Genomic DNA, 22,035 nt, shown 5'->3' with positions numbered 1-22,035 from the left:
TACACCAACTGAGCCCAGCAAAAACCGAAGAGATCCATCTAGCCACTCTACTAAGTCACCATTCTGGATACCCATCTGTGTTGCCAATTTGGACATTGACACTGTTGCCCAATCAGGTGTCCAGATTGACTTGTCCTTGGCTATCTGAAAACAAACCGACCCACCCACAGCTGGAATTCTTTTGTGTTTTAATATAGAACAGAACAGAAAACAGCAGATTCAATAATAGTTTTTGGGGGCTTTTAATACAAATTGAAGATTTGGTTGGGTTTTTTTTCTTTGTACAATTTAAATACTGAATATAAATTACTTTACATAATAGACCAATATATTTTAGTTTTCTTATTGACAGGCAGAGCTGTGTGCAAAGAATTCAGAGGAATGGGAAACAGTGAAACAGCTCATGGATGACTATTGGAGAACAATAAGTGGGAGAAGGGTGAAGTAAGTTCACGGATGGCCACATATTATCCAATGCATGCCATTGTAAAGGGTAAGAGCACTGCATATTTCAGACATCATTAGGCCACATGTGAATCTCCATCTGTTGGTGAACTGCAACTTCTGTTGTGCTGGAACTTGTGGTCTGACAAACAGTTGGTTAACCACACATGATCTCCCCATGATACAGTCCATTAGCTTAGAACAGAAACATGCTTAGTATATATGGCCTGTGACCTTCTCAGTGTATATGACATTGTAAAAGTACATAGCTAGGGGGGGGGCACTAAGAATGCAGTCCCATTCCCATTTTCCAGTCTCTGTCCTGCCTCGTGCAATCTGAGCAAAGGAAACGGCTTTTTACAAAAATAGGTATATATTTATATATATTTATAAAAATACAAAATAAACTACATTAAATAAGGTGACAAAATACATCCAGTGAGTTCAAGAGGGGCTTTGTATTTCCCCTACCTTTCCCTCTACCCCTGAAAACCAATTCTTATATTTGGACAAAATTCGGTCGTTAGTGGTTTTAATCTTGCTGCAGCCAAGGAAGCACGTTTCTGTGCCTGTTATTAGGTGATATCCAGTGAGGGGTAGAAGGTAGAGATGGGCTACAGTCTTTTATTGTCTCTATAAAGCACCAGCGCCAAGTCTGGCATTTGAAGCATGCGGTCAGAATGAGTCCAAGGACCCCATAGGGGCCAAACTTCTTTTCTCTGTGATCCTGGAAATATAAAGAGAGAATATTAAAGTTTATTTAAAGTATATTGAAGAGCTACCATCATGACACATTTATCAATTTATGCCATCAGAATAGTTTTAACGCATGACATCATATATTTTGCTGACTTTGGCTAAACATGCTAAAACCTTTATCATTATTTAGTTACAATACCATTTTTCAAACCTCTCATTGAGTACACCAAATCATTTTCTAAGCACATATGATAACAAATATATTGGGTAATTTGGGGAAAAACTACATTTGTAAATGTGGATTAATAAAATAGGCCTAATGCATAATGTTAATTATCTGTGCTTATCTATCTGTGCCGACCTATCTGACAATTGATAAGTGAATACACACTTACAGTCAGGTCCATAAATATTGGGACATTGACAGAATTTTCATATTTTGGCCTCTATTCACCACCACAATGGCTTTGAAATGAAACAAACAAGATGTGATTTAACTGCAGACTTTCAGATTTAATTTGAGGGTAATTACATCCAAATCAGGTGAACGGTGTAGGAATTACAACGGTTTCTATATGTGCCTCCCACTTTTTAAGGGGCCAAAAGTAATGGGACAAACTAAACAATCCTAAATCTAACTTTCACTTTTTAATACTTTGTTGCAAATCCTTTGCAGGCAATTACAGCCTGAAGTCTGGAATGCATAGACATCACCAGACGCTGGGTTTCATCCCTGGTGATGCTCTGCCAGGCCTCTACTGCAAATGTCTTTAGTTCCTGCTTGTTCTTGGGGCATTTTCCCTTCAGTTTTGTCTTCATCAAGTGAAATGCATGCTCAATCGGATTCAGGTCAGGGGATTGACTTGGCCATTGCATAACATTCCACTTTTTAGCCTTAAAAAACTTTTTGGTTGCTTTTGCAGTATGCTTCGGGCCATTGTCCATCTGCACTGTGAAGCGCTGTCCAATGAGTTCTGAAGCATTTGACTGAATATGAGCATATAATATTGCCCGAAACACTTCAGAATTCATTCTGCTGCTTTTGCCAGCAGTCACATCATCAATAAATACAAGGGAACCAGTTCCATTGGCAGCCATACATGCCCACGCCATGACACCACCACCACCATGCTTCACTGATGAGGTGGTATGTTTTGGATCATGAGCAGTTCCTTTCCTTCTCTTCTCTTCCCATCACTCTGGTACAAGTTGATCTTTGTCTCATCTGTCAATAGGATGTTGTTCCAGAACTGTAATGGCTTTTTTAGATGTTGTTTGGCAAACTCTAATCTGGTCTTCCTGTTTTTGTGGCTCACCAATGGTTTGCATCTTGTGGTGAACCCTCTATATTCACTCTTGTGAAGTCTTCTCTTGATTGTTGACTTTGACACATATACATCTACCTCCTGGAGAGTGTTCTTGATCTGGCCAACTGTTGTGAAGGGGTTTTCTTCACCAGGGACAGATGTTTTCCATGGTCTTCCGGGTCTTTTGGTGTGGCTGAGCTCTCCGGTGCGTTCTTTCTTTTTAAGAATGTTCCAAACAATTGATTTGGCCACACCTAATGTTTTTGCTATCTCTCTGATGGGTTTGTTTTGATTTTTCAGCCTAATGATGGCTTGCTTCACTGATAGTGACAGCTGTTTGGATCTCATATTGAGAGTTGACAGCAACTGATTCCAAATGCAAATGTCACACCTAGAATCAACTCCAGGCCTTTTACCTGCTTAATTGATAATGAAATAACGAGGGAATAGCCCACACCTGTCCATGAAATAGCTTTTGAGTTGATAGTCCCATTACTTTTGGCCCCTTAAAAAGTGGGAGGCACATATTGAAACTGTTGTAATTCCCACAACGTTCACCCGATTTGGATGTAATTACCCTCAAATTAAATCTGAAAGTCTGCAGTTAAAGCACATCTTGTTTGTTTCATTTCAAAACCATTGTGGTGGTGAATAGAGGCCAAAATATGAAAAAATTGTCAATGTCCCAATATTTATGGACCTGACTGTACCAATCGTCTGCCCGATGTGCCGGGCTTGACAGTTCAACTGGGAGCGAATTGAAATTTGCCCGCCCAGTTGAGCTGTCAATCACCACTGGGTCCCTGCAGAATGTGAAGGGCGATCGGCGGGTCGCCTGTACACACCAGCAGATGACCGATATATCAGATCACTGTACACTCTCGGCGATGCACTATAGATATATTGCACGTTCAACGGGGGATCTATCAGTGTGTACCCAGTTTAAGACTAAAAGTAACTTTATTTAGATAAATGTACACATGTATAACAAGATAAAATGTTTCCAACATTTGACTATGGATTAAATAGAGGAGCATACACCATACTTGGACGTTCATAGACAACTTAATCTTATAACTATTTGTTAAGTGAAGCTGTAGGTAAGGTTTCAAGGATTGGTACTTTCTTCCAATGTACTTAATCCTGCTAGTACTTGTGGCAAATCCCTTGGGCAGCCTTAGAATTAATTGATTATGTTTGTAATTGGGAGCAGATTATCATCTCTTACCTGCTCAGTGACAGATACCGAGAATCATTTCCACATACACTACGTGACCAGGAGATCTCTCTGCTCCTTTTTGCTGGCAAGATGTTTGAGCTTTCTATTATTCCTCTTTGACGGCCGAGGTGGGGGCTCCTCTTTCCGGGTGACAGGTGGTGGAGGTGGTGTAGTTACAGCTGCACCTGTGAAAAACGACCATCATACATTAATGGGGGATTCAAGGGAATATCAAAATATGGGGAAAATGTGTAAAGACAGCACAAAACACAAAGGCAAACAGGATAATTACCTCCAACTCCCCTGTGTTCATGATGATGGTGCTGACTTCTTACTGACAGGGGACTGACAGACTGACAGCTGCATTCCACATGGTCTTCTAGAGGAATCGGGACAAGTACAGCTGTCCTCCTGACTTGCTGTATTACAATTTTCTTCACCTGTATCAGAACAATAGAACAAGTTTAAAGATACAGTGATTATAACACTGGGAAAATTGTCAACATACTGTAGAAAGTAACGTGGATTAGCTGCAAGGCTCTGACTGTGCTAAACCAGTCATTTCTAAATAGCAATATTTTGTTACCAGACATAAAACTTTTATCTCATTCGCTCAGTACAAATTTTAATTTTATTTAAAAAAAACTTGAAACAAACTGGGTTATACACGCCGATGGAGGTTCACATATTACCTCTTCAATCGGCCTACTGTGCATGAAGCACATCTTTCCATTGCTTCCAGTACATATTCCATCACACTAATGTCCAGATAGGAATTTTCCATACAAAACATTCAACTTTTCCAAAGCAGAATAATTTCCTGGAAAGTGCCCCCAACAGTGGGGATACATTAACAGCACTGTGAGAGAAAGCCCCCACTCTGTACAAATGTAGCCGACAGTAACAACGTGTAACCTAATATTGTTTGCTTAAACATTTGAATTTAAAAAAAAAAAAAGTTGGATACTTTTGTTATGTGTTCTATATACTGGATGCTTTTTTTATGGTTCAACAGTTTTGCTTATAAAAACAATTTCCAACAACTTTACAGTACAGCTAATCTCTCCACTTTGTGAGGACGTTTGGCATCTTGTCAAATATAACACTACTGTCATTTTATGGAAATCAGGGAGGAGGGATGTTGCATTGCAGGTGGGATATTGTCATTTATAGTTTCCATTGTTTGTGTATGTTTTGAATAAATGTAGGGAAGAATTCGCAGGTGTAATATTCTAGAAATAATCCATCTATATTAAATCTCTAGGCTTGTTCTACATCTCCTGATGAACTGTGGTTGCCTGTTGCCATGATTTGATCTGGCTAATATAGGGGGACCACTTATATGTTACAACTGTGTAATATAGGGTTGAACAGGGTTAGCCCAAAGAAAGATTGCCCATCTCAATAGCAATATGTCATCCTCAAAGTATTTTTGGAATCCTGACCGTTTCTGAAAACCCTATAGCCGTTACTGAATGCCACATGCGAATCCAATGTTCATGGTGTTATTAAATAGACAGCTCCATAACCTATAATTTATGGCCAGAGCCATCATAAATGTCGGAGCCTTAACTACCCGTTGTGTGCCTTTTACAATATATCACGGTTTATTGAGTTTGAATGGATTAGTGTGAAATTGATTCACAATAGAGAAATAATAGAAAAAAAAAGAAATAAATTATTGTGAGCTCCCCATATATAATAATAGAATAGAGCAGAACTTCTTGGTCAACAGGAATGTGGCAAAATAAACTCTGAACTCGACAACATAATAAAAAATAGAAGCTTGGGGCTGGCAACATTTCTGCAATAACGGCAAACATGACACATTTTTAGGACAGGGCAATAATCTGATGCTTCTATGGATAGCCAGATTCTTATAATGGTAATATGGCCATTTACTGGTAAGAGTATTAGGAGATAATATTCATCAAATGTATGTGTAACTGTAAGTCAGAGAAGTGTAAGACAGATGAGCCTTCCCACAGTTATCTCCTACCTGGACATAGCGAATGTGGGTGCGGATTGGAACACATTTCATGCTCGGTGAGTAACAACACCCAGAGCACCTCTGCACCTCAACGCATGACGGATGAACTAGGAAGTTAGCATTGGTTGGATCCACCAGCTGGCGGGTGATTTCAAATACCTCGGTTCTTGTTTTGCACTCTGCGATCTTCGCATCTTCGGCATCTGGGAGAAATAAATGCTTTAAGTCAGTAACACAATTTCCAAATATAAGACGACATGTGAGTGTAAAGAATTGGTCACATTAGTACTTAGTGATCTACTGCATAGAGGGCCTGATTCATTACAGATCGCTATTGTGATCGCAGCTGCGATTATGCACGCAGTTCTGCTGCGAAAATATGCTAATGACTGCAACCGCTCAGCCAGCATAGACACACCCACTACCTCTTTCTTGCATTCGTAAGGCCTCGCAGTCCAGCGTATACATCGGTAACATCGGTCCCTCATTACATCAGGTCTAACCTTACTCAGAAATTGCAACGGTTGTCCAGCTGTGAATGCTGTCGCAGTGGCTAATTTATGCACGCACAAGAATTGGCGTTCAAACTGCTGTCTATTTGCATGTGTGATCGCAGTGCGATTGCAATGCTGTTCTGCACATGTGCATTGTGGTGCATATGCATGCGAAGTACGCGCCACCGAGCAATCTGCGTATGCTGCTGCAATTGCGATCATTGCTGAATCAAGCCCAGTGTTCTGTGTTGTAAGTATATTAAGTATCTTTTAAGACATGTACAACTGCAAATATACAGTTAGAGTATATTTTGGGCTACTGTACATTTTGTCGATGTTTAAAATGTAATTTATCATGTCGACATGGTCATAATGCCGACATGTTCTGCATGTCAACATTGACTATGTAGACACTGAGCATGCCGACAATGTCGATAATGGGTGGTGCAGCGATGCGGCTGTTCCGAAGGTAAGTACTCTAACCCTGACCCTAAGCCCAACGCTAACTCTGTGGCTGCAGCTAATGTTCTGCCAGTTGCGGCTTTAGTCACTTTTGTGACATTAGCCACAACCTGTGCCTACAGCCACAACCGTGGTATGTGCTTAGCGCTAACCCTAAAGTTGGCATTTCTCAAAATGTTGTCATTTCAGCTGTTGTAATTTACGACTGTAAACATTTTGAAATTCTGCGGATGTCGACATGTTAGCTGTTGTCATGTCAACAATGTCAGCATTCCTGCATTTTTATATGTGTGGGTATCCAGAAGTTATTCTGTAATAAAAAAATAGTTTAGAACAGGGGAGTCACTTACCTATGCTGCGTATGACCCGGGAGTGGCTGGAATTGCCCCTAAGTAACCTTCTTGTGCCATTCTTAGCTAGTTCATACACGTTCTCCTCATCATCTATTAGGGGAGAAACATGTTACATTTCAGTTGTATAACAAAATGTCCATCTACTGTACAAAGTCATGAGTGATCAAGGTCAGATTGGAATAAAACATTGTATTTTAGAGTAAACACCAGCTGTGGTGATATGTGATTCTAGCGCTTGATTAGGTACAGCTCAGTTACATTTCATTTTCACACTTACAAAGTCACACTTTTCTTTCCTGTAAGTTGTCTAATAAAGTCACTTGGTAGTTAGGGGAATTACAATCTAAAATTAACTTTATCTTGTTTTGTGGAGATAAGACTCATGCATACTAAACTATCGGAAGTAGGAGCTTGTACTATACACAGCAACCTATAAACCCTATAATGTAAAAGCAAAGTTTATACCTGTAATGCCCTAGGTATTGTGTATTTATAGGTCCTAAATGTGTGTACCCTACAACCTATAATTAGCACATCTTTCTGCATACATTGCCCTGGGAGAAATCAGTGGTTATAAAATACCAAGTATTAAGTAATTATTAAAAAGAAAAAGGTAAGTAAATGAAACATAATTCAATGCCTATGCAGCCTCCTGAATGGCTCTCTTTTAGGACTGTGTCTAGTTTTTCTATGGGGTAATCCCCTCTGTTGGTAAGCAAATTCTACTGCCAATAGCAAGTAATGCCCTGTGTATACACTATACAGTAAGCATACTAACCTTTACCACTCAGAAAAGAGACTTGTGGGTATATCTGTTAAAGGTCTATTTTGATGGATTTAAAATCAATGAAAATTGAACAACATCGATGTTGTGCTTCTTGGGCTAAATAACCTATTTAATAATACTTAAAAACAAATCAAAACATTTTTTGTTAGTAAATGTGATTTATCCCCAGAAACATATCAATGTTGATCAATGTTAAAGCGATTAAAATCTATTAAAATTGACCTTTAGTAAAAATATCCCGTGGTCTCATAACAAATGGGTTTATCATGGGCAGATCAGCGTGTGCTTTGGGCAGAAGGAGGATATGGTTTCATTTGTCTTAATGTTTCAATCAAGATTTTTTTAATTAATATTTCAAAAGAACCCATCTTGAAACGGTTTGCTCAGATAATTTTTTGATTTAGAAAGACTATCTATAATTATATATATATATATATATATTGTAAGCTTGCAAGCAGGGCCCTCTTACCTCTATGTCTGTCTGTTATTACCCTGTTTTGTTCTATAAATGTTTCCAATTGTAAAGCGCAACGGAATATGCTGCGCTATATAAGCAACTGTTAATAAATAAATATATATATATATATATATAGTAGCAAACACAGCAGCACTTGAAGATTTTAAGAAATATTTAATGTGTTCCTCACACATACGTAACCAACGTTTCGGAGCCACATGCCCCTATGTCAAGGTGAATACACGCAAAAGGGGCGTGTGGCTCCGAAACGTCGGTTACATATGTGTGAGGAACACATTAAATAATTCTTCAAATCTTTAAGTGCCACTGTGTTTGCTACTTTCTACATTTATTTCCTGAGGGCACGGAAGTATTTTTTATTTAGTTTAGCGGAGTGCCGGTCCAACGAGTGCAGCTATATATATATATATGTCGATTTGCTGTGGTACTCAGGTGTTAAAGAGGTACACAGAGGCAGGTGAGAATGCCAACGTTTCAATGCCTCTATAATGCATTGACTTCAGGATGTTTTCTCCCTATTTTGATAAATTAAGACTTGTCCCTTATGTGTGTATAGCTGCATACACACATGACGATTTTCGTGAACGATATGAACGATAACTATATCGTTCAACGATAAATCGTTCATATCGTTCATTTTATGCAGTGAACGATCGACCAACGAGGCGCGTTCCCGCATGAACGGTAACGATATCTATGGTCTATCATGCATGCAGGCCAACTTGGATGATTTTGTAAAGATTTGCCTGTAAAAAGATAGCTTCACTGAAATATCTATCATAGATATCTATCAGTGTGTACAACCAAAATCGTTTGCCCTGCACTACAAAAAGTTGGAGGGAAATCTATCAACGATATCTATGGTTGTTCAAGTTGTATCGTGTGTATGCACCTTAATGCTGCATACACACGTAAAGATTTTCTGTCCAACCATCCAACTAGTTGATTGGTTGGAATGAAAATCTGGCAAGGTATGAAAGCAAATGACAATCAGCAATTTACTCCCAAACGCCAGAAAATGGACAAAAACGGTTGTTTGAACAAATTGTTTAGTTCAAACATGCAGCGATAAGGTGCATACACACAGTACGATCTGTACCACCAACGACTTGAAAGATAGATTTCAAAGATATAGTTCATAGATATCGTTCATAGGGGGTCATTCAGACCCGCTCGCAAGCGGGTCGATGTTCCCCACTGCGCATGCGCACGACGGAGGGAGCTCCGCCGTGCGCATGCCCGAGACCCGGCGAGCGACGGGCTCACCATCGCTCCGGGTCTCGCACCAAAGGGGGCGTGCTGTCGATGTTGATTAACAGCACGCCCCCTTTGGTGGGCGTGCCTGCCAGACGGAGGCGTTCCCATGGGAACGCCTACCGTCACAAGCCGGCCCCACTGACGTCACTAGTGATGTCAGTGGGATTGATTTTGGCTCTGATAGAGCCAAAATCACTCCAGGGCTTGCGGCAGCGAGACCCTACCGCAGGGACTCCGTAGCAAGCCCGATGGTCACGATGGTCAAGACCATCATGACCATCATCATGGACGCTCGCTATAGCTGTGGGTGGTAACCCACAGCTATGCGAGCGACCATTAGGACGCTCCAAAAAAAGGTAGGAGGGCCCTGATTCAGAGTGAGCGCTCTGGTCAGAGTGTTCAGCTCTGAATCAGGCCCATAGATCGTTCAAAGATATCTTTCAGTGAGTCATCCTGCCACATCTCTGAACAGGGAAAATTGAGGATATCGTCCAAGTTGGCCTGCATGTATGGACGATGAAAGATATCTTTATCGTCCCTGCGGGAACGCGCATCATTGGTCGATCGTTCACTGCCTAAACATGAACGATTTTTCGTTCAACAATATCGTTATCGTTCATTTCGTTCAGGAAAATCGTCCCGTGTGTATGCAGCATTAGTATTTGGCAATCTACAGTTTATTGGGATAAACATTGAGTTTAGCAGTAACACAATAGACAAAAATTAACCTTTCATCATATATTATTTTTCTTGTTGATAAGAAAAGAAAATGTCCTATTTAGATCCTAATGTTTTATCCTGTTGACAAAGGAAACTATGTGGAGGGGGGTTGGGCACTAAAAGAAATGACATCACAGTTTTATTCCCCAAGAATCTGGCTCTAGTGTAGACACAACCTGCTGAGAGCTTCCATGGTAAAACCAACAACCAGCATGCAAACATCTTCACTATCTGTATATGTACCATACATTGCATTGTAAGCCTAATTAACTTTATGCCCAAAGGGGATTTGCTTATTGTTTTTCTCTAATTTGCAGTAGGGTATTCCTGTTGTAGAGTTCTCAGCCTGGGGGTGGTAGTGATTGTCATAGGGACTTTATTGCTTATATTCAAGTTACAATACTGAAAATGCACTTAGGTTGATTTATCCAGATTTCCTTTTTTATTTTTTTTTTTTGGTATCAGGAATAATTTTATATTTGTCCATTTGAGAAAATGAATTAGTTGTTGATCTATGTTTGTCTTCCATTCAGCATGTTCAACATAATGGGCCGGACATTTAAAAAAAATTTGCATTATTAAGATCGTGGTATTTGCTAAACCCCCTCATTTTGGAATTTGCATCGGCACCTAGCCAACACCTATCTGGTCTAATTTAAAGGATTAACATCCCTGAAGATTATCATTGCATGCCAAAATGATGCCACTCAAAGAAACAATTCAATTAGTGACTTCATTTTATAAAGATTCCCCTTTTCTCAAAGTATCTTTTAGAGGATTTACAATGACAAGTCATTTTATTTAGATGCCGCCCTTGGGAAAGTATTTGAAACTTGAAATATAATTTTAATGGAACTTTTTATTAAACCCATTACAAGAAACATTGGCCCTCATTCAGAGCCGCTCGTTAGCGGCAGTACGCTCGTTCCGAGCGATGTTTGCACATCTGCGCATGCGTACGGTTTTTAGTACGCATGCGCGAACCAGTCAGTGCGGCCAAAAATCGTTGGTACGCAATATAGCGAGTGCCTGCTATTTTGAATGACAGAATGAGGCGTATGTGGGTGGTAACAGGGGAAGGTGCTTGAAAACGGGGAGTGGAGATCCGAACGCAGGCGTGCTTAAAGGTCAAAACGGGCGTTTTATGGGTGTGTATATTTAAAACAGCAGCGTCATTGTTCACGTCACTGGGTTATTTTATAGTCAGAACTGCTCGCAAATTTGTGGTAGCAAACACCAACCACAAGAATAGCGAGCAGTTCATACGCTGGTCGATGTACTCGATTAATCTAATAAATAGCGGACATGACGTAGGATGCGAGCGGCCAGGGGGCGTTTTTAACAAATAAACGAGCGTATGTTTTGCTCGCTCGTTCAGACTTAGAGGTGTGAACAGACTACAATGTGCGTACGGATCATTTGAATAGCCACCCCTTGTTTTTAAACGAACGACCGCAAATAGCGAACGGCTCTGAATGAGGGCCATTGTCATAAACAAGTGATAGCAGGAGTTTATGTGTTATCACAACACCTGGCTATAATGGGATTGCCTGCAGCATTTGCTAATAAATGTCAGTATTTTATCCAGTACATAGATGGTACAGGAAAATATACATGCAGAGTAACCAGAAGTTTAATAAATACATGTTAAAGGCAACAAAATAACCCAAGCACTTGTTAATCGTGTACCATAAATAGCTAAACTAAAAAAAGGGCAATTAATAAATTACTAGCATTTGACTGTCTCAATATGAAAAGTCTTATTGTGCACTGGGAAAGGAATTAAATTAGACAATGGCTATTATTTAGATTTAAGGTAACACTTAGAAATCAGTGTTTCCAAAACAGCTGCTTACCACACCCTGTCTGTATGAGAACACACCAAGGACAAACACTGAACAGGCCAGGAGTCGCTGGGGTCTGACTGTCCACAGACTCACTATTAACTCTGTATTTTGTATGTCACAAATCACAAAATGTCCAATTCTAGCTTCTAAGCAGGAATTGTAATAGCAAACTGGCAACTTCAGAAGGTTGCAGTACGCACCACAATCCTCCTTGTCCTTTGTTAATAAGTGGCAACATGAGCCATTTAGGGATGAATTGAGGTTGCATTTGGGCATGTTTCTATTTTAAATTACTCTATGAACCTAAATTTTAAGGAAATAAAATATAAGTATTACAAATACGCTTTTAAATGTATAATTTATTACTAAAGATGTTCTACTACTACATTTTACGATTTGTTCTATCGAAACTTTATTTTCTTTCACAAGTGACTATTCTGTCTTCACTAAAGTTAGATGAAATAAACTAACACAGAAAGCAACAACATGGATGGGGTAAATGTGCAATAGCCGGCGGACTGCAGGCATTGGCGAGTCCCGTGCGAGACTGCCCACTGTTTACAAGTAGCAGTCATTTAAAAGACAAAATCAACCTATTACATTTACCCCAATGAGGGCAAATGGCTGGTTCACCAAAATGTGGTGTTTGTGACCCTACAATAATACATGACATAGGGCAGGATGTATCATGGATCGCATATTCAATGCATTCCACTCTTATGGCATGCATACCGGCGTTTATTAACACCTTATACATAACTAATTATGCAAGGGACAGTACTTGCAATAAGAGCTGTCATTAGCGAAGAGAGCACTTCCAGATTTATGACTCGGGAGTCCTATTGCTCATGTGCAAGCCACAATAGAACAGAGTGGGATCCTTCTGATCCCTTTCAGGGAAATTCTATGGAAAGAAACCCATAGGCTTCTAGAGGCAACGCCATCTATAGCTGCAGCTGCCTATCGGGCACAGGCTCTGCGGGCCGCAGCGGATGGCGGACCACTTTAATGCATACCAGGATTGCAGTAAACCTTGGAAAATATCAGTTTTCAGAGGTTTGATGGCATTATTCAGGTTAGTACATCCCACCACAGGAGACTCACAAATTACCAGGAGAGCAGACAACACCCCACATCCCATCTACATCTGCAGTGACATCAGCGGGGCTATGGTGATGCAATTCGCTGTGAATCACGTTACCGTAACCCTGACGCCCCCTGGAAAATGCATTGTATTTTGCAGCAGTGGCAAGGCCAAGATGACGCATTTCACGACATTACATATGCTGTTAAGAAGGAATACACAGCTCTGTTGCACTGCTTTATTCCATCCAATTTATAGCGTGAAAAGGTATATTCCCCACACACAAGTGCTTCAGAACATACTAAATGCATTATTTGTCACCCTTCTTATAATGCCAGCCAAGCTATAGCAGCAGTTTGGTCTGTGTTTAAAGCTGGTGTCACAAAGAGCAAAGGCTGGAAAATTGCGATGAAGATAGTAAATAGCATTTGGTAAATTGCTGATCCCCATCTCAATGTCAAACAATGTATCTTTGCATTTAAAGGGAATGATGGGGCAGATAGTTAGTTTAGGGATAGTAATTCCGTATGCAGTAAGCATGCTTAGCATAAATATGAAGCATTCGTATAAATGGAGGCATTCGTCAATTTCTTTATTTAGTAAGGAAAGCACAAACCTATAATATATCTGCCTGTTTACAATGTGAAAGTCACTGATTTCTTACCTTACATATAATATATACTTAAGATAAAGACTCAAACGATTTGTAAAGCCGAAAAAAGCACCGTAGTATAAATGTAATGTACCTCTGACCCGTACAGCAGTATTATCAGTGGCACGGCCAGGTTTAACACTAATGAATGTTCCCCATGGGTATTAATAGCACAGACAGCTGCTGCAGCTGGACGAAGTCTGGAAGTGAGAGGGCGGGTAGTGCGAAGGGGAGGGGGAGGGGGGGTGCAAGGAATTCTTTTCAAGCACAAGCCAGAGTTGGAGACTGGCACAGCAGACAAAGAAGGGAAGTTGTGTCCAGACACAGATAGCAGAGTGCAGGGTCTGACGTGCGCACAGAGACAATAGCAAAGAGGGAGGTCGCAGGAGAGAACGGCAAACTCTAATGTACTGCAAGCACTGTGCTCCTGGCATGAGTTCCTGCACACATGGGCCTGCTCTATGGGTCACACTTATTAACCCATGTGCTAAGGAGAAAACTATACATTCAAATATATTTACATATACAAGGATTTAAAGCGAGCACATTCCTGTATATTTAAGAAATTGACTGCATATTTTGCAAATAATTGTAGGCGCCTAGTTCTGAGAAACAGTCATGCACTGACATGTAGATAAACACATAGAGATACATAATGTATCTACTGAATGTGATTGACTTATGGCTAATGTCAACATTAGCTAGATGATGTGTGTCATTTAAAGACTAATGTACAGGAATCTACATAGATTTAGCAAGTCAATATCTGCACTGAAGTAATGATGATTGTACTTTAAATAATAATAAGTGCATATTTCCACCTTTGTTGGAGATGTAGGCCTAGGGAGCAATAAGGACACAATTCTGTAGAGATTTACCTACGGAATCTATCTGCAGCAACCTTTGTACATCTGCTACAGACTTCACTGCTCCTGCTGTGAGTTTCTTGTACATCTCCTCTGGAATGGGGTCCCCCTGCCATAGAGATAAACATGGATCATTACTATGTTGTAAAAACAGCTAATATCTCACCAACCAGCTTCAATACAGACATGTATTAAATCAATTAACAAAATAGCTGAATACTCTAAAGTTGATATAGCAGGATTTATTGTACACAGCTACCATAGACCATAATGTGACAATAGCCTTCCTTCCCAAAATCCTTCTGTTGTATTTCAGTGGCTTGTTTTATTCTGTCAATATTTTTCACTAGCTGCCTTGGCTTGTTACTGAGTCACATCATATAACTGAATGTTATAATGTCACCCATTTGTTTTCAGGTATCTGGAGATTTAACATTACCATCGTCTTACTCCTTGCTAGCTGTATGCACATGGTATATGAAGGCTCTATCAAAGTCCATTTTAAGGCACGTTTAAAGGCCCCAGGTTTATAGGTGAATATGTTTCTGGAGCTAGTTTGTTAGTAATTAAAATTCCAGGGCAAATGCAGGATTTCTAGAGAGGGGTTTCCAAATGCTTGATTTTAGAGAGAGTGTGGCCAGTCCATGAAGAGGGCATAATTAGCACCTAAACAGCTATGTGTCATACAACGTGCAGAGTATGTCATAATTCCGACATATACAGGGCCAGCAAACATAGTTAACCCATTAGATGCGGCAGTATAGCCATCCTATCTGAACTGAATGTTTTTATTTCAAATGTGGGCACCATTCCAGAGCATTGGAGCAAGTCCAGGAGTTTGGGGGAGCGGCAGAAGAACCTAGTAATGCCCTGGACATATATGTACACATTGGTTTCCTTTTGCACTGGATAGTGTATGTTATATAGTATTGATAATTATTCCTATAGGTGGTCTATAGTAGTGCACCCCTAACAGTGCATGTTTTGATGATCTACTAGTTGGTGCAAAGGTGTAACCATTACTGGTTGTGGTACTTATTTCATTTGTAATACTGAAATATTTAAAACATGCAGCTCTAGTAAAATATAATGATATACTGTTTTTGTGGTCATGGTGTGGGCCAGGGACGGACTGGGGCTGCAAAACAGCCCTGGCAATAGTCCATGATGCGTGCGCTGTAGGCTTCGGTAGATGGGGGCGTGGTCTCGGGGGACAGGGGTGTAGTTTGGTTAAACGGGAGCATGGCCTTGCCACATGCCCCCGTGTCTCAGTGTCGCAGCCAAGCGGCGCACCTGGAGTCAGAGCTGCTCGACCAGGGTTTCAATCTGGACCGGCCTATCAGACCATCGGCCCTTCTGGCATTTGCCAGAAGTCCCAGATGGCCAGTCCGGCCCTGGTGTGGGCTGAGGAGGAGGGTTTCCAGGCAACAGAACCCCCCCCTGCATTTGCCTATGTGTTTTAACTGATGAAGTTGATGGAGCATGGAAGGATTGTTTCTAAACCTGGCCCAGTTAGAAGAATTTGATCTAGTTCCAGCATCAATGGTTATACTTGGTTCCAATACTTTTTGTTGTAGTTGTAACTTTTTTTTTCTAATATAAAAATCAATGTGAATGATGGGACATAGTTGTGGCTACCATGGAGAGTGTGATGCCAGGGGCACAGGTGGGGGCGTGACGCTGTGAATCGCATCATTACGAACCCAGAGGTGGATAGGATGCCAGAGGGTTTTCAACTCTCCTGTTTGTTTAGATTCCAGAAGGATCCCAGACATTCCAGGAGAGTAGGTAAGAATGATGTTGGGGCTTGCGGCTAGTTTATCTGTCATACTTCCCCTTGTAATTCCAGTCTAATGCCAGTACTCTTGTATTGTCAATATATTTAATACATTATCACCATAGTTGTGGACAATCTGACACTTGGCTGTTTGGCAGGTGCAACTGCATATATTGTATCTAAAAAGACACAGACAGGGATGTATTGAAATGCGGCCTTTTAGACAGTATTAAAATTTACTTTAATTAGATGAATCTTTAAAGCACAAACAACATTATTTATTAAACAGAGTTTGCATAAAATTACATACAAAGTGTATCAGTATTAAGAGGGGAAAACCTCATTTGATTAATAATAAACTGCTGGTTTGCAAACCAAACATCATCTGTTAGTATCTGATGTTGGAGTTGGAAGCCAGCCCATCTGCGGTGCATAAAAATGTATGTCACACGGCTTATGTAAACAACTTGTCCCTGTAATGTGAATTGATCATATGATAAATAGGCAAATGCAGATGGTGTTTCCAATTAAATGGAATCCCTCAATTCCCAGCCCTAATATGCTGCATAAGGGGCAGAATGTAGCTGCTGCACATGCCCAGTATCAGCAGCTTTTCCAAGTCTACTGTGTGTGAATGTGAGCGCTCTACCAGCGCACTGGGCCTGAGAGACCAGAGAGCAGCTGTCAGCAAGAAGAGATTATACTTTGTATGTATATTTATTATGGAATATTCAACTTTTACCTGACCCCTTATGTTATTTAAATGAGATGAATAAAGAAGTGTGGAACAGAAAGTTATTTTTTAGACTTTATCCTTCAACCTAAATTACAGACCAGTGTTTCCCAAACTTGGTCTTTAGGGACCGCTTAAGCTGGCCATACATCAGACCAACTTTCCTCCAATCATCCAACTAGTTGGTTGGTTGGAATGAAAATCCTGTAATGTGCTGGAGCAAATAATCAGCCATTTGCTCCCAAACACTGGAAAACAGATGAAAGCTGTTGCTCAAATCAAATAGATTTAAAACCAACTTGCCTGAATGTCCTTTTTCATGTTTTCTGGTGTTTTGGAGAAAATTGCTGATTGTCATTTGCTCCCATACATTACCGGATTTTCATTCCAACCAGCCAACTAGTTGGATGGTTGGAGGAAAGTTGGTCTGGTGTATGGCCAGCTTTACAGTGCATGTTTTGCAAAATTGAAATAATTAGCACCACCTGCGGGTCTTTTAAAATGTATCAGCCAGTAATAAATGCACCTGTGTCTACCGACTAGGAATTATTGAAAACATGCACTGTTCAGGGCCCAATAAAACTAGGGGTAGATTTCACAATTTCCCGATTGGACAGGAACCACCGGCAAATTGCGGCAATCAATCATATGTATGGGGGCCTTTAGGGTTCCCTGAGGACTGAGTTTGGGAAACACTGCTCTAGACCATCTATAGTGTGAGTTTACAAAAGTGAGTTTGTTTTATGAAACTTACATACATTGCATAAATGCATGCACCTGAGAAATATGAGATCCATTTAGAAATGCCAATTTGCAATAGTCACAGCAACTTTTCTACAAAGTGCAACCTGGAGAAGTGCATGAAAGCACAGGAAAACCATCCTGGACCCCAAAAACATGACAACTGAGATAGTAGGACCATATTTGAAGGCAGTTAGTGGCCATAAGGAAAGTAATCAAGGTTTTTAAAAAGTATCAAATGCGTGATTTTTGCACTTTTTATTAATGGTGAAAAATTATAGAATTAGCAAGTGTGGGGTACAGAAAACACCTCCACGTATCTGTCCCATATTATGTAACCCATTATAGATCTTTATAGTGAAATCCACCTGAAAACTGACATGTCTTTATTGGCCAAATGAAGCTCTTTATACCCCTGCAAGTGTGTGATTATTAATTGGGAGGGGTGTACCAAATGTCCTGCACTGTGTCCCCCAAATTTTTTTGATCACAAAATTTTATTGAAAAAATTACAAGTAGATTTGCAAGAGAGTCTACATAAGTAATATCGCTAGCATTATAGACAATATTAACACTGAAAACTCTATAAATACAGTAGAAAACTGTCTATAGTAAATATAAACAACATATAAGAGATAATGCAAACAATAACATTGCACTGGAAGAAAGAGATAGGTGTGGATTTATGGGAGACAGAGGGGTAGGAAGAAAAAGAATGAGAAAAAAAAAAAGAGTAGAAGAAAAAAAAAAGGAAAGAGGGAGAAGGTGGGCACGAGATTATTTAGTGATAAGGAAGACCGGGTGTAGGGGTTAATCCATTATGTCAGAACAGGGAGAGATGCATGATGGAGGGCATACCAAGACCTCCAGACCGCATGGAACTAATTTACCATGTTGTTTTGGAGGCTAGTCAAATATTCCATCTTAGACACATACCATATTATATTGGGTAGTTCCTGGCAGGATGGTGGAGAGGATTGTTTCCAGGCTCTAGCGATCTGGTATTTAGTCGTGCAAGAGATATGCATGATCAATTTATTGGTTTGCTTGTGTAACTGGCAGACTGGGGCACATAGGAGAAGTGTGGCTGGAGAGAGAGTGGGGTGGGCAGGCACTACTGAAGTTATAAGTGAACTGACCATAGTTCAGAAGGGCACTATCTCTGGACAAATTCACCAAGTATGTAAAAAGGTGCCCAGTTGACCACACTAACGCCAGCATAATTGTGAGACATTGGGGAAAAGTTGATGAAGACAGTTCGGGACAAGGTACCAACGTGTGTACAACTTGAATCAGTGCTCTGTAATAGGGACACTAATGGAGCATTTTCCAACATTAGATCGAACTTCCTCCCAGGTGTCCTCGCCCAAAGAGAAGCCACGATAGTTCGTGGGCTGCCAAGGATGTACGAGCTGGGCTTAAGATGGAGTGATACAGTTGAGATATAGTGCCTCTATCCAAAGGGCGATAGATACATAAAAGCTCCATTGGGGTGGGAACACTGGGGGAAGTAGAAGAGGACCTTGAATCAACAAAGCTCCGTATTTGCAAATATTGAAAGAAATAAGAGTGGGGTATGGAATATCTTTTCTTGAAGTTCAGCAAAAGTTTGAGAAGCGAACCCACTTGAAATATGCCAAAAATGGGTAACTCCAGCTGAAGCAGGCTGAGCCTTAGGTAGCAGTCAATAGATATAGCAAGACTGTAGTATAGTACATTGTGCCTTAGGTAGCCAGTGAGAGATATAGCGAGACTGTATTATAGTAGGCTGTACTTTAGCCAGTAATAGATATAGCAAAACTGTATAATAGTAGGCTATGTCTCACGAGAGCTAGTAAAAGATATAGCAAAACTGTATAACATTAGAGTATGGTAGTAACCACTGAGGAGACCCAAGCTTGTGGAGTACCTCTTAACTGTAATACAGTATGTGACTTAGCTGCTAACAAGGGCGTACTGTATGCTGGCAGCCTGTACTGAGCCTGCAGTGCTCACCCCAGCCTGGACCGGAGGTGATGGGAGGTGGTCCCAGGAGGGAGGAGAGAGTACTGTATTATGGCAGCCTTTACTGAGCCTGCAGGGCTCACACCAGCCTACACCGGAGGATATGGGAGGTGGTCCCAGGAGGCCAAGATGGCTGTGCTTGATAGCCTCGTTGGTGGCACTGGAGGAGGCTCTGCTAGCCAGCGTCAGGCGCGGGTGAAGGGGGACCGCAGGTCACAGGAGGCCCGAGCTCTCCACAGAAGGTATGAAGGAGGTCAGGAGGTTCCGGCGTCCTATCACGTGGGGCCGCAGGCAGATCATCCGCCACCGCCACGTCCGAGTCTATGGAGGCAGCCTTGGACCGGAGCAGTGATTGCTGGAGCGTTGGTGAGGGTGAGCACTAGCGGCGCTGGGATCCAGATATCAGTGCCGCGCCAGATGCGGCGTGTGTCAGTCGTCCGAGGCAAAACTTCAGCTTTGGGTCTGAGCCGGGGGTGAAGGCTGCAACCCGCATAGTCACTTAGTGACTCCCGGCTCCACACACCTGTCACCACGGAGGTCCCCAAGTAGAGTACACTCTCCGAGGTGGATGGATTGGTAAGGTGCAGCCGTAAAAGGAGGTAACAGCAAGTTATTTTATAAGGGTTAGCCAGGAGCACGAAAGAGACGCGTCTGTCCGGCTTGTCGCTAGGCCACGCCCCTTGTGTCTCAAAATTTTTACCTTAAAATAAAGATTTCCCTACCTTTTCACCTTCTCAGGGGTGCGCACAAAAAAAGTGCATTTTCTCTGAAAAACTGATGCAAAATTGGCATTGAATAAAATTTGCAGTGCGAGTTTGCCGTGAGAACGGCTCACAGGATCCAACTTGCACCTAATTGGGTTGATCAAACTCGCAACTAATTGGATGCTCTGCAGAGCAGGGAATTTGAATTGTGGATTGGTGGCCACATCAGGGAAAAATATTCATCCCAGGTGGGCTGGCTCTATGACGCATCTAATGGCTTACCGTGATCGCTCGCCCTGTTAATGTCTGAAGTATTACATGCACTGTACATTGTATGATGCATACTATAGCTTATCATGTGCTAATAATTCCCTTTGTGGGCTGCCAGGGCTGGCCAGACTCGTTCTAAAATCAAGCATTTGGAAAGCCCCCTCTTTTCCCCTAATTTCCTGGGAGTAGGTAAGTATGGGATAGGGGGCGTTCGCATGTTAAGTAGACTAGTGCAAACAAAAGCAAACCATGCCCCCTTTGCCATGCATCAGATTACATGTATTTTTACCGTTACTTTCAAGACTTGTTTTTTTAGTCAGTTACAAAACCTTTATATAAGCATCATAATCAAAATACATGTGATTTCAGCAATCTCCCCATTAAGAACTAGGTCTAAACACTTTTCTTGTATTTTATCATGTGGCTTTGCAAATCGACATTTAATATGTTGCACCTGTTTTTCGCATAATAGGTTGCAAATGCAGCATTGTATTTTCTGATCTGCCCAGTTAAAAAAAATAGCACATTGCCTTGTAGTATTAAATTTGATAAATTGCATGTTTTGAAAATCACACAAAAAAAGTAATTTACAATTGTGGTTTGGAACAAGACATTTTGATACATCCCGGTCCAAGGGGTCGACTTATGAAACTGAGAAAGCCCTGGAGAAAGGCCCTGTCTCTGCTTCTCACTATTTAACACGAGGTGAACAATTTCTGAAGTGATGTCTCCTGTAGTACCTCAGTTTCCACCGCTTACCGCCAACCTCATAGACCTCTATAAGGGTGGTGGCCTGGTTCAATTTAGTAAATGGCAAAAAAGCCTAGCTTTCACTGCGGGTTAATCCCACCTCAGGATGGCCTTAACTTTACTCAGCAATGAGGATCAGCAAAGCCATAGTTGTTTCGTTGGATCCCCACCAGGTCAAGTAAGTATTCACATGCACTGACAGTAGCCTTGCATGTGCATATAGTTTTCCCTTTCACCGGCAATGTTAGGCTGCCACTTAATAGGAAAAAGTAATCACAGAGAAGGGTTTTTGTCCGGGTAGTCCCAGCACGATAAAAAACAGCAGTATAATATTCTTTACCGTTGCCATAAGCACATAATGTTATTTAGCAGAGATATTCTGGTCATCATAAATAGA

At 41.0% G+C, this 22,035-nt stretch overlaps 1 protein-coding gene across 1 annotated transcript in view; it reads right to left on the bottom strand.

Moving 5' to 3' along the window:
* Nucleotides 1-226: 226 nt before the first annotated feature.
* The window catches only part of PDGFB (platelet derived growth factor subunit B), a 32,577-nt gene continuing 10,768 nt past the window's right edge, over nucleotides 227-22,035 (bottom strand). Inside the window, exons 2-7 of the mRNA XM_088455052.1 lie at nucleotides 14,672-14,768; nucleotides 6,966-7,058; nucleotides 5,669-5,862; nucleotides 3,962-4,109; nucleotides 3,679-3,854; nucleotides 227-1,171 (exon numbers count right to left, since the gene is read on the bottom strand). Of these exons, the coding sequence (XP_088311178.1) occupies nucleotides 3,718-3,854; nucleotides 3,962-4,109; nucleotides 5,669-5,862; nucleotides 6,966-7,058; nucleotides 14,672-14,768 (669 nt within the window). The 3' untranslated portion in view covers nucleotides 227-1,171; nucleotides 3,679-3,717. The remainder of the gene's footprint in view (nucleotides 1,172-3,678; nucleotides 3,855-3,961; nucleotides 4,110-5,668; nucleotides 5,863-6,965; nucleotides 7,059-14,671; nucleotides 14,769-22,035) is intronic.

This window comes from Taudactylus pleione, unplaced genomic scaffold (assembly GCF_031769625.1).
Source record: "Taudactylus pleione unplaced genomic scaffold, aTauple2 ptg000642l, whole genome shotgun sequence".
In the NCBI taxonomy this organism is placed as follows: domain Eukaryota; kingdom Metazoa; phylum Chordata; class Amphibia; order Anura; family Myobatrachidae; genus Taudactylus; species Taudactylus pleione.
Note: the sequence above shows the minus strand (reverse complement) of the source record. Positions and strands in the feature narration are given on the sequence as shown.